Source organism: Meles meles, chromosome 12 (genome assembly GCF_922984935.1).
Source record: "Meles meles chromosome 12, mMelMel3.1 paternal haplotype, whole genome shotgun sequence".
Lineage (NCBI taxonomy): Eukaryota > Metazoa > Chordata > Mammalia > Carnivora > Mustelidae > Meles > Meles meles.
In genome coordinates, this window is record NC_060077.1 from 20,081,428 (window position 1) to 20,097,601 (window position 16,174).

General features: G+C 50.2%; 1 protein-coding gene across 2 annotated transcripts in view; it reads left to right on the forward strand.

Moving 5' to 3' along the window:
* The first annotated feature begins 6,189 nt into the window (after positions 1-6,189).
* Positions 6,190-16,174, forward strand: part of LOC123953986 (splicing factor SWAP) — a 67,071-nt gene continuing 57,086 nt past the window's right edge. The window contains exons 1-4 of one of the 2 annotated variants that reach the window (XM_046024498.1): positions 6,190-6,530; positions 9,109-9,278; positions 9,861-9,992; positions 14,151-14,236. In XM_046024498.1, coding sequence (XP_045880454.1) covers positions 6,313-6,530; positions 9,109-9,278; positions 9,861-9,992; positions 14,151-14,236 — 606 coding nt within the window. In that variant the 5' untranslated portion in view covers positions 6,190-6,312. The remainder of the gene's footprint in view (positions 6,531-9,108; positions 9,279-9,860; positions 9,993-14,150; positions 14,237-16,174) is intronic. The other variant, XM_046024499.1, reaches the window with a different exon arrangement.

Below are 16,174 nucleotides of genomic sequence, written 5' to 3' on the forward strand. Positions count from 1 at the left end.
CGGCTTGGGATTCTCTGCCTCTTTCCTTCCCGCTCATCCTCACTCTCTCCAAAATAAATTTTTAAAAAATAAAAATAAACAAAAATAAAAGCGGGCTGGTTATGGCAACGTTACTCCCTTTGGGGGAAGGCAGGGGTCTAACAGGACCCAACCAGCTCTGACCAGGCAGGTCCTGACGGACCTGCTGAAGAGTCTGTTTCTGGGAGATCTGAAACTGTCATTGTTTTGGTTCAGGGACGCGAGGCTCAGCACACACGACTCCCCCCAAGGCCCACTGCCTTCTTTGTAGCATGGTCTCGTGGGGACTGAGTGGGTGACACAGCCACCAGTCCTCCATCAACCACTGCCTTGGGCCCAGTGTCACAGAGGGCTCAGCCCCAGCTTCTGCCTGGCTCCAGCCAATGGTGGCACTGCCTGGCTGTCAGAGGGCAGGAGGAGGGGGTCAGGCCGTGGGCTTTCTCCATCATCAGGTGCGGTTTCTTCCTCCATTCCTGCTTCCAGCTCCCGCAGGGGCCCCATCTGGGCTCCAGTGGGGTCATTGCTGACGTATTCCTCCCTCGGAGCGTGGTAGGGGCTTGGGGCTGCCCGGCCCAGCTGTTTGCAGTTTTCCCTGGGACTTTACTATGTGCTCACTAACTTTCCTCCGTGGAACCGCCTCTGTTTTCCAGACTGAAACCTGATTGACGAAGCACTCGGTAACACGTGCCCTGTTTTCCAGCCAAGCACTTGCAGATTCACAGACCCGACGCCCCTTTGCAGTAATTATATGTTTACGTGGCTTCCCCCTCCCACTTGATTACACATTGAGCGGGAATAATGTAAAACGCAGCTGCTGGGGCTGGCTGGGCCTCCCAGTACCCATTCTTTGTTAGCAAGAGAATCTTCCTTTTATTCAAGAAGACAAAGCACCTTGCTAGAAACACAGCTCTCCGCTCCATCCAGCTCTGGGAGGCCGCCGTGTCATTTGTCACGGAACTAAATTCCCAACCAAGGAGGAGTCATGGATTTTTGTTGCCATTGGGATACAAATTCATGTTTTCTGACACACAGTGGGTATGCGGGCAAGATGGCATGACTGGTTCACTTTTCATCACCCTGAACCCAAACTGGGACCCCGGGCCCATCACTCTGACTTACTGCCTTCCTCACAGGAACCCTTCCACGTGTATGAAGAGCAGATCCCATTCAGTTGAACAGAGCATAAGTGCAAGAAAAGGGGCTGACATGGAAATCTAGACATATGCACCCATTTCCTGTGACTGTTGACTTCTGGCCTCTGCCTGTCACTGTGGGTGACCTAAGGACAGGCATTCCCTCTGCCTCCCCAAGACCAGCGTGACTAGTTAGCATGCGGGTGGGACCCCGCCCCGCTAGGTTCTTAGTCCCACAGATGAGGAAACTCTGCAGGGAGGGAAGGGGCTGCCGTCCTGCCTAACACCCACCCTCCCTGTGAGACGCCGGCTGCGTCCCCCGACACGCACTCCCCTGTGGGAACAAAGCTCACTCAAGCTAGCGACAATGCCCGATCACAGAACAGGAAGGCGCCTTCCAGAGAACACAAGCAGCTTCCAAATGTTTACAGCAAGCCCCCGTAAGAAGTACAGTCATGTGTGCGTGGGTGCAGCTGAGATTAAAATATAAAAAGTAGTAACAACTTAGAGCCGGAATGTCCTTTTTCCTTTTTAAAGGCATTAAAGAAAACGGCACTTGACAGTTTTGATCACCCACACAGCGACCCCCCAGCTCGGCAACACAAACGGGCATCCTAGCATGACCGTCTGCCTCCCCTCCCCCGCTGTAACACCTGTAACACCACTTTCCTTCTTTTTAACCTCACCAGCCACATACTCACCCCTAAACACTATGGGGGGATTCTGCCTGTTTGCCTTTTATGCGTGGAATCCTGTGTGTACTCAAACACTGCCTGCACTTTTCTATCTTGCCTCCTTTGCTCAAAATTGTTCGCAGGGCCCCTCAATGCTCTTGACGACAGCGGCGGCCCGTCTCCCCGCGTTATATCCCATCACGTATCTCCACACCCCACAATTTACTCATCCCTTCTACTCCTGACAGACACAGGCTCTTCCCAGTGTGTGGCCGCTCAATGAGCGGCACCAGAAACATCTGTGTCCAGGTCTCCTGCCGTGGCTGTAGCAATAAACAAACTAAGGAAACAAATAAACAGAATAAAAGTTGAATAAACCAAACAGAGGTTTTACCCACTTACACCCGTGAGGGGCTGATGAAGGTGTGCGTTGCCGCCCGTCCTTACCCACTCTTACATTGCGGTTTACATTTCTGGGGTCCAAACGGTATCCCATTTGCATTTCCCTGACAGAGATTAAGCTCCTTTCCATGTGTTTACTGTCATTTACGTGTCCTTTTTCAAAAAGCCTCTGTTAATCTTTCACCATTATTATTATTATTTAGAGAAACACTGCACGCACCAGTGCGTGGGAGGCAGAGGGAGAGAGAGCATCTCAAGGAGATGCTCGCCGAGCGTGGAGCCCAGTGCAGGGCTCGATCTCACGACCCTGAAATCATGACTTGAGCTGAAACCAAGACTCAGACGCTTAACAGACTGAGCCACTCGGGTGCCCCTCACCCATTTTTTAATTAATTTTCTTACTGATTCGTACAAGCTCCTTACATATTCTGCACTTCTGTCAACTGTAGGTCTTCTCCCCTCTCAACAACAAAAAGTCCTAAACAAAACGTTGTCAAATCAAACCCAGCAATGTATACATAGAATAAAATATCATGACCAAGTTGAGATAATCTGAAAAACTCAGGGTTACTTTAACATTAGAAAATCAACGTGGGGCACCTGGGTGGCTCAGTGGGTTGGGTCTCTGCCTTTGGTCATGGTCTCGGGGTCCTGGGATCAGGCCCTGCATTGGGCTCTCTGCTCTGCGGGGAACTTGCTTCCTCCTCTCTCTGCCTGCCTCTCTGCCTACTTGTGATCTCTGTCAAATAAATAAGTAAATAAAGTCTTTAAAAAAAAAAAGAAAATCAATATAATTCACTTATTAGATGAAAAGAGAAAAATCAAATAATCATCTCACTGCAAAAAGGGTATTTGATAAAATTCTACCATCTTTCATTAAAATACACACACATGCACAACCTAACGAACTAGGAATACAAAGCAATGTTCTTCCGATAAAGGGTGGTCTCCAAGAACCCCCACCCTGAGCCACACTCAACAGTGGAGATGGTAAAACCTTCACACCGAGATCAGGAACAAGTGAGCATGTGCACGATGCCCACGTGTCCTCCATCAGAGCAGAGGCACTCATGCTATGAGGGCGGGGAGAGAGAGAATGGAAGAATGACTGGACGGGAAAGAGAGGGCGGGACTGGGAAGAAGCAAAGTGGGCATCAGTCACAGACCATATGACTGTCCAGGTCAGGAATCCAAACCAAGCTACAGATAAAGAACAAGGAAATAAGGAAGCCGGACAAGGCAGCCAAACACACACTCAGTGTTTTAAGACTATCTTCTCTGCAACAAGCTATTTGCAAGTGGGACTTACAAGGGATCACGAGTTTGTGGAGTAAACACTGACAGAATTTTCAACAGACGCATGCCTAGTAGATTGCAGGAGCAAACATCAAGGTGTCAGCCCTCCCCGGGCAACCCCAGCAGCAACAAGTGGAGGCTTCTGGGAAGAACTGGACAAGCTAATTCTAAGATTCACTTGGAAATGCAGAGAACCAACGTAGGGACTTTTTCTTTGTGTTTTCATGCTGGTTATGAGCCTCTAAATGGATTCCATAGGCAGCGATGGACTGCAGCCCACAGTTCAAACACCACTGAACTAGTTCAACACCTAAGCTCCTACGTCCCCCAACACACACATGCTTCAGTGCTTTTGTTTGAAAATACACTTGGGGCAGAATGGACATCCTCGGCTATCAGCGCTGAGACCTCCAGCAGCTTTCTGAAGAAGAAGAGAGGCTCAGAAAGAACAGAACTCAAAATTCCAGTGGAACTGAAATCAGGGTTAGGAGTGCAACCCAGGTCTTCAAAATCCCATGCTAGGCTGAAACAGCCATCTGCGCAGGGTCTGAAGGCTTCCAGAATCCCTACAGGTCAAAGGACCAGAGGACTTTGGCTGGGAGCGTTGGGTCTTACCCAGCTCCCTGAACTCTAGGAAAAGCTCAAAGCAGAGCCAGCATCTCACCAGACCTGCAGGCGCCTAGAGCATCCAGTGGGACTTACCAAGCAACTGAGAAAGCTATGGTATGCCCTCTTGGTGGTAGCAAGGCAGCCTTGTAGAGCCAGATAGGACCATGGCTCCATCATGTTCATTCTACAGACAGAAATCCATGCTTGGCCAACTGTGTGCCAGGCGCTAGCCCAGGAACTGGGGATACTCAGGAGAACCCACAAGGCTCCTGCTCTCCTGGAGCGAATACTGGGGGGAGCTATATGTAGGATGTAATGTGAGACGGTGGTTGGTGCTCCAAAGGCAGATCAGCCCCAAGAAGGGAGGACCAGTGCAGGAAATTCTACTTAGTGTGCACACCTACAGCCAGGGTGAAAAGGGGACAGAGTTGGGACCTGGATGGGAAGACTGGTCCAGAAAAAGCCAGAAGAGTGACACAGCCAAAGAAATCACAAGAGCAAAGGCCCTGAGGTAGAAACTGCTCGTGGCTCAATTTTAAAAACCCTATTACCGTTTATATGCATTACCTTATCTCAACCTTATCAGTGGAAAAGCTGTATTTCACAGACAAGAGATGTGAGCTGGCGGAAAGAACATCTACTTCACTGCCAGTTGAAGCGCAGCTCGGAGAGCGCTCGGGGCCCCAAGAAGTGCTTCTGCTCTCCAACCGCTGGGCAGTCTGCCCTGAAGCTCTAGCCTGGACTGGAAGGTGCCACTCTCCTTCAGAACACACAAGTGGGAAAACCGAGGCCCAAGAGGAATGCACTCGAGTAGCAGTCACTCCACATCCAGGTGGCTGCTCTCCCAGAACCAGGCCCCCTGTACCAATCTCGACTACTTTTTTCCCACAGGAGTCCCCAGACCCTGAAGCCAGGTTACCGGGAGGGCCTTCACGGCTTGCTAAGCCCTGCAGTTTCTGCTATGGAAACATTCCCAGATGGATGGGATAAGGGTCCCGATCCCCAGGACCCAGAAGTCACCAGGGCCTCAGAAACCTGGAGCGACTGCCCTGGACAAGGCAGGGCCTGGCCCCCAACCCCCAGCTCCCTGGCCCTCCAGCCCCTTGCCTCAGAACTTCCCACTCCCCCACCCCAGACCCCAGCCCCCAGGCTCGGAGCTACCCAGCCCCCGGCCCCCAGCCTCAGAGCTCCCTGGTCCCCCAGCTCCTAGCCTCAGAGCTCCCCGGCCTTCAAACCCTCAGCCTCAAAGCTCCCCTGCCAGCCCCCAGCCTCTAGCCTCAGAGCTCCCCGGTCCCCTGACCCCCAGCCCCCAGGCTCAGAGCTCCTCGGCCCCCCAGCCCCCAGTCTCGGAGCTACCCAGCCCCCTGGCCCCCCGCCTCAGAGCTCCCCGGCCCCCCGACCCCCAGCCCCCAGGTTCAGAGCTCCCTGGCCCCCATGCCCTTGGCCTCAGGGCTCCCCGCTCCCCCGCAGCCTCTAGCCTCAGAGCTCCCCGGGCTCCCCCAGCCCCCAGCCTCTACCTTCAGAGCTCCACGGCCCCCCAAGCCCCAGCGCTCCCCGAGCTCCCTGCCCCTCGGCCCCGGGGCCCCCAGCCCTCCGGTCCAAGAGCTCCCCAGGCCCAGAATCTCCCGGTCTCCCAGGGCCCAGTCCCTGAACCCCAGTCCTCGGCCCGAGCTCATGCCCTAGCAGCGAGTACCAGAAGACCTCGCCCCGGCGCAGGGAGGGACCGCCCCAGAGAGCCGCGCACTCGGCCTGCGCAGCCCCCGCCCTCCTTCCGCCCAGCGCCCGGCAGGCCCGATGCAGGTAGCGCGCAATTCGGCGCCGCGCTTTCGCCACTGCTCTGGACAACGGTCTGAGAAAACGAACACCACACACGCGCTATCCTTTGATCACATCAGCTCCTACCGTGGCGACGCCTCCGAATGCAAAAGGCTAGAACCAAAATACTTTCTGGCGCCTCGAACGGCTCCAAGGAGTAGCGAATCTGCGGAATCTGCTCGCCGGAAGTAGGGCTGCCCTTCGCCGGAAGTTGCGCTTCCTCCATTTTGTTGCCCGCTATGGCGGCGGTGTCGAGTTTGGGGCCGGGATGCGGCGCTTTTGACTGAGGGGGTAGGCCAGGCGGAGGCATTGGGGACATCCGCGCGGCGCAGAAGAAGACCAGCCTGTACGCCGGGGACGCTGTCATGTACGGCGCGAGCGGAGGCCGTGCCAAAACCGAGAGGAAAAGCGGCGCGAAGGAAGAGGCCGGACCCGGTGGTGCCGGCGGTGGGGGGAACCGAGTGGAGCTGCTGGTCTTCGGCTATGCCTGCAAGCTGTTCCGGGATGACGAGCGGGCGCTGGCCCAGGAGCAGGGACAGCACCTCATCCCCTGGATGGGGGACCACAAGATCCTCATCGACAGGTCGGTTCCTCCCCCCACCCGCCGGTCCTCCCCTTCCCTCGCCCGCTTGATTTCGTCTGATGTTGACTTGATGGCCAGGACTAAAAAGGGGTTTTGTGGAGCCAGCGGGGATCTGGGGGACCCCCTCCTCTGTCCATACATCCCCCAGGTTTTGGAGGGAGGAGGACGGTGAAACCTGCCCTAAGACACTGGCTGGAATTGCGCGCCGCGTGTGTCGCGGGAGGGATCGTCTCTGCTCCTGCAGCCCCTCGCGACCCCTCACCCCAGTCGATGGTTCCGGTTGGCCACTCCGCACGGTGAAAGCGGCCGGTGCGCTGGCCTCTCCCGATCGGCGTTCTCGTGGGGGTAGTGCGCTGTCTCCCTACTCGCGGCGCTCCCACAGCTCAGTGTGGTGGCAGGGCAACCCCGAAATGCGCACGCGGAGGCCGAGCGGTTAGAAAACCTCTTGGATTCCGAGAGTTAGCCTTGAACCTCGTGTGCCGCCTGCGCCCTCCTTGTGGAGCGCCGGCATTTTGCCGGCATGACATTTGACTCCGCCGGCCCCCTCCTCCCCACTGGGACAATCTGACGGAACTGACCTGGTTCAGACCGAGGGTGAAGGTGCCAGTCAGTTGGAAGCCGGTTGACTTGGGGCAGACACTGGCTTTGGTGTTAGAGATAGTGTTCTTAGGGCTGGTTTCACGGTCTATTAAAACCGAAGGGTGGAACTGGGACGGAGATGTGTTTCTTTTCAAATCAAACCTGCTTTAGGTAATCGCCCTGGGGGATGTTTAGCCACTTTGGGCAGAGGGGTCCCGGGACTGGGGATTTCTAAAGATGTTTGGTTTGAAAAGGATGGCATTACATGGTGTAGGTTGTTTGCTCCCCGCCGCCATCCCCCCATATTTTCAGTCCCACTTTCCTTCTCCTCCTTGGAGTTTTGGTTTGTTGGTTTGGTTTTTTTGCCGGTTTGGCAACTCTACGTCTGGGGCCCGGACTGAAAAGCTAACGATGACCAGCCATTTAACTGTGGAATAGTGTCTCCGAGTGAAGGAAGCCCGTCGTTTGATTAAAGCTGGATTCTGCAAAGCCCTGGGACATGACTGTAGGGATGACCTGTGAGCTGGCCAGAATGGACACATTCATGACCAAATAGGCCTTATTCCATCCCTGACATTGCCGTTTGGAGTTAGATCTAGACAACAGTGACTTTGGAAGGGAGGGTTGCTGGAGCAGGTCTGGACCTGATGCTCCATGCTCTGCTCAAACATGCTGTGCCTTTAAACCTTAGTTTCTGTGATCAGTGTTGCCTGAGTTGTCAGGCAGCTTGCTTTTCCAAAGTGTTACAAAGTGTCACTTGTGATATTTATATTAAAGCTTGGTAAGCAACAAGTCTGAGCTCCTTATGCAGTTTGCCCTATCATTCTGTACATGATTGGAGTGTGGTCTTCCAAAACTAATGGGGAGCAAACGCTACACATGTACATGTATATTTTCAAATAATGATCTACATTTGTAAGTTAAGGAGGTTTACAGCAAAGTAAAAATGATTTTGAAATTTAATAAAGTGCAATAACTTGGCTACTCTGGAATTTTGGCCTTTTTTCTTGTAAATGTCTTCTTTTTTTTTTTTTAATACTTTTTGGTCCACATTACAAAAGTCAGCATTAAAAAATCAGGCAGACTTTTGTTTGTCTCTCTGTGTTTGTTTTTGCAAGCCTAAATTTGAGTGTTTCTAACTCACTCGTTTATTATCTGATATTGCACATCACAGCAGCTTCCCTGAATCTTCATGTTAAAAGCATAACAAAAAGTGCCCTTCTTATTCCTAATTTGGCTGCAGTGCCTGTTGGTCCATGCACATAAACATGGATGCGTCTTAACGTATGTGATTCCCTGGGGGTGTAAAGTTTAGAAGAAGATATTTATACTGCACCTGCTAATAGTTTTGCTCTGTTTCCAGTGAACCTCCTTAAACTGCACGTATATGTCACTGTTCCTATGTATGTGTGTCTCTCTATCACATAACCCAGCACTTATTTCCTCAGCCAAGTGGCTAGGGGGCGAGCCTAGCCAAGATTTTACCTCCAATGGACGCAAGTTTCTTTGGTGAAGATCTCTCCTGAGAGTTCGGGACTAGCAGAAAGAAGCGAGGAAATTTCGACCGTTGGGTTCTTACGGATAGGTATTTATGTATTCGGTTTGTGTGAATGTAAGCTATGATATTTGACTTCTCAGAAAAAAAAAATTTTTAGTTTTTATTTTTTTGCAAATGGCATTGAATGGTTGACCAAACCATAAACGGTAAGCACTGCCAGTGAAGTGGGCACCATTTATGCTGTTAAAGGATTGTTTACCTTTAATTATAAGCTTTATCATATTATACAAAGGAATTTAGACTTTGTTAAGATAACTTGAGTTTTAAAAGTAGGTGAGATGTGACTAGCCAAATTAAATATAAATCGGAGAAGATTTTTTTATGTTTGTTTTAATATTTATATTTTCTTTGTTTTAATTGGTAAGTATATATGTGAAACATCCCACACGAACCAACCTAGACGTTAACTTCTTCCCAGTGACCAGCGTGTTCATATTACAGATATGATGGGCGCGGTCACCTGCATGACCTTTCTGAGTACGATGCTGAGTATTCCACGTGGAACCGCGATTACCAGCTCTCTGAAGAGGAGGCACGAATAGATGCCCTGTGTGATGAGGAGAGGTATTTAGCCTTGCATACGGACTTGCTTGAGGAGGAGGCAAGGCAAGGTACTGCTCAAGAAAAACTTACTTAAGCAACAAACTTTTTAAAATTTTTTAAGTATTTAAAATTTACTCCCATTCATTTTTTTATACTCACTCTTTCTGATATTATCTTGACAGTACCCAGTGGATTGGAAAAACAGGAGTCTTTGCGTTCTGAGAGGACCTCAGGATAGTTTATATATAGAGAGCCACAAAGAATTTTCCCAGCTTTTGAGGGCAGACTGGGATTTGAAAAAACAAAAACCAAACTCTTTAACTGTTCTTCTTTAACAGTATCGTATAAACTAAAATTGATGTTCTTGTCTTTGCCTTAACAATCTTTAATACAGTTCTTAATCCCCAAATTTCTCAGCAGGAAGAAATTTTCCACAAAAGACGTGTATTCTGCTATCTGTGGTAAACGTGTACTGGCAAAAGTACATATTAATAGATGTGAGGTGTGAATTTGTAAAAACATTTTTGCCTCCAAAAGAGGCTGAAAAAAGTGTGTTGTATGCTTTACTGATAGCCACAACTTTAGAAATATGTAAAATTTTTCTCAGTAAGTTTCCATTTTTGTTAATAAAATTCTCATTTTTATTCAAGAGGAAGAATACAAGCGATTGAGTGAAGCCCTGGCAGAGGATGGGAGCTATAACGCGGTGGGCTTCACGTACGGTAGTGACTACTATGACCCATCAGAGCCCACAGAAGAGGAGGAACCTTCTAAACAGAGAGGTGAGGGGAGAACACTGCGCCAAGTGACATGGTGTTGGCGGCTACGGCATATGCAGTGGGAAAGTCTTCAAGGTACGGGTGCAGCCGCTGAATACTTGTCACCTCAAGGCGACGCAGGCGGCATTAGCAGACTCCTTCTCAGGGTAGAACAGAGCTAGAAGCCAGAAAATGAAGTGTTCTTGGAGATGGAAACTGAATGCAGGCTCATGTCTGCATTAGACCTCGTTGCCTTTCGCAGATTGCTCTTGGACTCCCTTAACTGGAAATGACTTACTCTGTAGTCTTTGTTCCTTATCTCATGAGACCCAGTGATTTGCCCTCGGGGCGTTGAGAGAGTAGGTGTTAACGACCCTGGAGTGAACCCCTTTCCCTGTGCCCTCCACACCTGAAATGACAGCCAGGCTCAGCAGAAGGCTGGCTGTGGAGCCGCTTGCTGCTCAGCAGGGAAGAGCTGGAGGACACCCCCGCCCCCACCCAGTTGAACTCGGTAGGGACCCGCAGCACGGGCGCCCGTGTGGTGGTGCACAGTCATAGTGATGTGAAATGGGAGACTTTAAAATCCTACTCTGCTGCTTTAACTCTAGGAACTTTGGATATAAAAATAGAGTGCCCCAAAGTAGCTGGACTGTGAGCGCAGGAACAGATACCCTGCCGCTTTGGTAGGCTCTGAGAGCACTGTTGTCACAGCCTTGTGCAGCGATCAGACACTGACATCAGTAATGACAATGTGAGCCGGAAACTGCAAGACTGGGTCACTGTGTGCAGGACACTCTGTTTAAGGGGAAAGAGAATTGTGTGGGGCACCGGCTGGCTCCGTCCATAGAGCACGTGACTTGATCTCAGGGCCGAGAGTTCCCGTTCCACGTTGGGTGTGGAGCTTAAAATAAACAGATAAAAACGTTAAAGGGAAGGAGAACTTTAACTTTTCGAATGTTTAACTTTATTTGAATGTTTAAAATAATGAACTAGAATGACATCAACCAGGGCTTTCGTTTTAGGGCTAACACTCAGTTATTTGGGACTTAATTGGCTTCTCCTTCAGTTGCAAACCTCCTCACAAGTCTAAAGTGGTTACGACCGCTCCGTGATGCACCGTGGTCTGCCCGGCCTGGTGCGGCCACCTGGGGCTCCTGCAGCCTTCAGGGGCAGGCATCACGTGGACGGGACAGAGGTCGGTCTTGCACGGGTGCTTCCTTGTTGCCCTTCCCCTCCTCCTGCTCTTTGCGTCGTGGGCAGCGGTCATGGCTGTGTGGCTGTGTCCTAGGAGCTTGTGATAAGACTTTACAGCGGTCATTGGGACTGTGATCAGTTAAAGCCTCGTTAAGACATTTCACGCCTTCAGGGGCACCTGGGTGGCTCAGTGGGTTAAAGCCTCTGCCTTCAGCCCGGGTCATGATCACAGGTCCTGAGATTGAGCCCCACATCGGGCTCTCTGCTCAGCAGGGAGCCTGCTTCCTCCTCTTTCTCTCTGCCTGCCTCTTTGCCTACTTGTGATCTCTGTCGAATAAATAAATAAAATATTTTTTTAAAAAAAAGACATTTCACACCTTCAGAAGTGAGGACGCAGTGGGAATGTTCTTACAGGTCTGGAAGTAAACGCTCACTCCTTTGTCCACACTTACCTCTGCTAGAGTTCCGGATAATAGAGTCCGTTGTTTGTTCCTGAATCGTGTGCATTTTGTCTGCTTTAAACACATCATGTTTTTGATCAGAAGGAAAGAATGTGTACTCTAACTTTGTACCTGAAGAATGGAAATTTGTAAAAGCCAAACGTCACTTGCAAGGTCAAGTGACAATCTTTGGAAAAATCCATAATACTAATTTCTTAACGTTCTCGATTAGGGCTGTGCACACTGCCACCATCACCCCAGCGGACAGATTTTGTCAGCGAAGTGTCAATGGGGTCACAGCCGCACTGGTTTGTGCACACAGTGTCTGGGCAGCCTCTGTGTCTCAACCGCAGAGTCAAGTAGTTGGCCCACAGGGCACGTGTGGCTGGAAGTGAGCTTACCGTCTGGCATTGTCCACAAAGTTGCCAACCCCTGTTACACATGTCAGATATCGTCTCGGTATAATTAAGCTTCTCTATAATTACTGAAATTTAAGAATTTCAATGTGATTTAGTTTGCCTTCTAAGTTTTAGTATGCTTTCTTTTCAACATAAAGTTCTCTTTAGTATTTTATAGTTTATTTTTCTTTCTGTAGTCATCCTCAGGACTTTGCCTTATATGCTGATTAAATTTTTTTGAAGATAGATTTATTTGAGATAGAGCACTACAGAGCATGTGCCTGAGCGAGGGGGTGGGGTGGTGTGCACAGGGAGAAGGAGAATCTGGAGCAGACTCCACTGAGTGTGGAGCCCAATGCGGGGCTGGATCCCAGGAGCCGAGATCTGGCCCGAGCCAAAATGAAGAGCCAGCGCTCAGCGGAGCGACCCAGACGCCCTGCTGATCAGTTTTTCCAGTGAAAGTCAGACCCATGTGAAACTTACATCCCGGCTTTTAGTTCTTCTCTTATGCTAATGCAGTAAAATGCCGCACATACCTGCACAGAGTAGAATTCAGGTTGGCGCCCAGTACCACTGATGAGGAAGTTCTACTTAAGTGTTGCATTATTTAAAAAAAAAAAATAGTTGGTTGTTTTTGTTTTTGTTTTGGGGTTTTTCAGTGCCATCAGCAGGTCTAAATATTCCTTGATTTTCAAAGTTACTCTGTTGTCCTGGCATTCTGGGAACACTTGAAGCTCCATGCTGCGAGCCGGCGGCGGTGGCTTTGTGTCTATATATCACCCCCTCTTCCTCCTGCATGGCAGATTCTTCTATTCCTGTTTTTTTCCTATCATTATTAAAGATCTTTTTTTTTTTTAAAAAAAAAAGGGGGTTTGAATTTATTTGAATCTGAGTGTTGCAACGGCTGTGTTTTGTTCTGTGCTACTAAAGCCATTTTCCTGTAAATTAAGGTGTGTGGAGCTCCGTGTAACCTCTGTGTCCCACACAGCTCTTGATTCGGGCTCCGCTACTCCGGGAGCAGCGGCCCCAGGCTCAAGGAGACTGTGAGATTTGAAGTTGCTCTTTGACGTGTTGCAAACCAGGGTGTCCGGTGTCCTACAGCCACACCGGGCCATTTGGGCCCTACTTCTGGGCTGCAGGGCTGCTGATTGCAGGAAGTGATCAGGCCTGAGTGTCTCTGGTTTTTAGGGGAGAAGAAGGCTGCAGAAACAGACAGGACGGACAGTGTTCATCCGCCCGTATCTCATCAGACTAGAATTCCCAGGTTTTTAGGTACGATGAAACCTGCTTACAAGCCCTTCTTGGCTTCGTAGAAGAATTAGATTTGATAGAAACCATCTCATCAAGAAACCACATATGGTGGAACGTTGATTTTGATGAAGATTTCATGTTTACTTAATGTTATTTTTTTGGCAGGGAAACCTAAGTGTGCCTTGAACTCCTTTATAATGTTAGCTTTGACAAGTTTTCTCTTAGGTTTTTGTACATTTCACTATGTCCTTTCAGTAGGTGATCCCCTGAGAGATTGCAAGATATGCAGATACCCTCTGATTCGGGAGGCTCTGACGAGCAGTGTCCTGTGAGACCCACAGCGGACAGAGCTGTTTGTAGATGGAAATGGGAAAGAGGCGTCTGGTCATTGACGGTAGGGAGGTGGTTTGCGTGTGTCAGGAATTCTTGGCAGTTACACTTAAGGGCTTTACAGCTCAATGGTGAAATCAGCCTGCCATCTGGAGGTTGGGCACCCATGCTGTGCTTGTCTCCCTGGGGATCCTGCAGAAACAACTCAGAGGAGGTCTTAGTGCCAGTTGAACACACACACAGATCACAGAGCTGGGAGCAGGGAGAACTGACCGCAGGCTGAGTGCCCGCTAAGCAGGGTGCATTGTGGGGAGACGCCTGGAGCTGGGTCTCTGGGAGAGCTCAGTGCCTTGGCGGCCTCATCCGGAGGGAGTTGGTAATGCCCGACGGGCACATGCCGGGGCGGAAAAGGAGACAGGCGAGTGTTTCTAGAGGTGATGATGGTGACGATGCGAAGGTGAAGAACCAGGGAGCGCCACTCGCTCTGGTCCCTCTGTCATTGCTTACTGTTGGTGGCCGCCTTCCTTCCTGGTCATTGTTCTGAAGTTTTATATTTTCTTTTTATACAGAAAAAAATGAGGCTGAAAACATAGAGGAAAACGAGGAGCCTTTCATTGCCCCTGTGGGGCTGAACGTGCCACCTGACGTGGAGCTGGTATGTATGCCTACTGTCCTGGTGCTGCCCATCGTTCCCGCTATGGGTTAGGAGCGCCAGGCGCATGGAGCCTGGCGCAGCCCTGACGGCTCTGTAAGGTCATGATGCTGTCAGATGATCTGTGAGTCGCGGACACCGGACCACACCCTGCCTGTCCTCCTCCGAAGAGAAAGGGAGGAATTCTAGCCCAGAGCACCAGGGACTCAAGGAGCTGGCCCTCGGGGGCCATAGGGCTAAGCCCCCAGGTTTATCAGCGTGGAGAAAGCAAGTCAGGGTGAACGGCGAGGAAGCCGTCAGCCACATTCAGGCCCAAGAACAGTCTTGATCACAGCAGTGTGGCTTGTGGGGAAGTGGCTTTGTCCTGCCTTTTGCGGGGTCTTAAGGGAAATGCTTTTACCTTACCTTGCTGCTTTCGTGCCCAGGCTTCCCGTCCCTGGGTACGAAGGCCCACTGGCATCTCCAGGCCACCTGGCACTCCGGAGGAACCCTGGGCAGGACTTGTCTTGCCCTGAGTGCTCTGCACCTTGAGCCTGGCCGAGCGGCGCAGTTCACGCTCCCCTCACGCTGCTCTTCCAGCTGCGCCCTGAGGGGTTCAGGCTGGGTTACGGTGGGCATTCCTGGGTCTCCTACACTCCCAGCCCTGCACTGGCTGCTTTGTATCTTCTGTGTTGTGTGATGTGAACGGCCCCATATGCTAGCTGCTGTGCCTGGCTCTCTTCTGTAGAAGACTGTGGCCGTGTGGGTGGAGGGCTGGGAGTGTTGCCTGGGCACACTCCGCAGAGGCCGGGGCCGGGGGGACGATGTAGGTGTTAGGGGTGGTTTTTCCCATGACGTTTTTGTGACTGAATTTCTAGTGGCATGGACACAGGCCTGCCCTGGTTCTGAACCTCTGGGTGCGGGGGTGGGGGGAGTGTTGAACTCTTGGTGGAAGGTTCTAGCCCCTGTTTTCCCGTGTTGATGGCAAGTGGCAGAGCTTCCACCCCGTCCCTTCCTGCATTTACACACTCACACCCTCTCCCTCCTTCGCACTCTCAGTCTTCGTGCAAGTAGGAGTGAAAATGCAGATTTTTTTTTTCTTCAAAAATTTAATTTATTGGGGTGCCTGGGTGGCTCAGTGGGTTAAGCATCTGTCTTCGGCTCAGGTCATGATTTCAGGGTCCTGGGATCAAGCTCCACATTGGACTCTGCTCTGCGGGGAGCCTGCTTCCCCCTCTCTCTGCCTGTCTTTCTGCCTCCTTGTGATCTCTCTCTCTCTGTCAAATAAATAAAATCTTTAAAAAATAAAATAAAATAATAGATTTTATTTATTTATTTGACAGATCACAAGTAGGCAGAGAGGTCGGCAGAGAGAGAGGGGGAAGCAGGCTCCCTGCAGAGCAGAGAGCCCGATGCGGGGCTCTATCCCAAGACCCTGGGATCATGACTTGAGCCGAAGGCAGAGGCTTTAACCCACTGAGCCACCCAGGTGACCCATGTCTGTGGATTTTGCTGGGTGAAATTATCCTATTTGTTTCCCCATTTCCAGTGTTCAGTTAAAGCTGAACATGCCAGTTGAACGTCGGTTATCCTGAGACTTGTGTTACTGGGCTTCCTCTGTGTGGTTCTGGGTTACATTCTTTCTTGTTCTGGAATGTGCTATTTATTTTACATGAGAGACCCACTAAAAACAACTTGCTCCCTTACCTATATTTAATGCTGAAAGCTTTTATTTAAGATTGACTATATGGAATTTTATTTATTTTTATGTGAAAGTTTATTTTTATGTGAAAGTTTATTTTTATGTGAAAGTTTATTTTTAAACCTTTATGCAGATATAAACATGGAAGTATAATAGATTTTATTGCGTTGTTTACTTTCTATTAAAGTATTTAATGGCTCTGCATTCTCAGCCAGAGTAAGCGTCACTAAGCTGTTTAATGGTCTCCTGGAGCTAAAAAT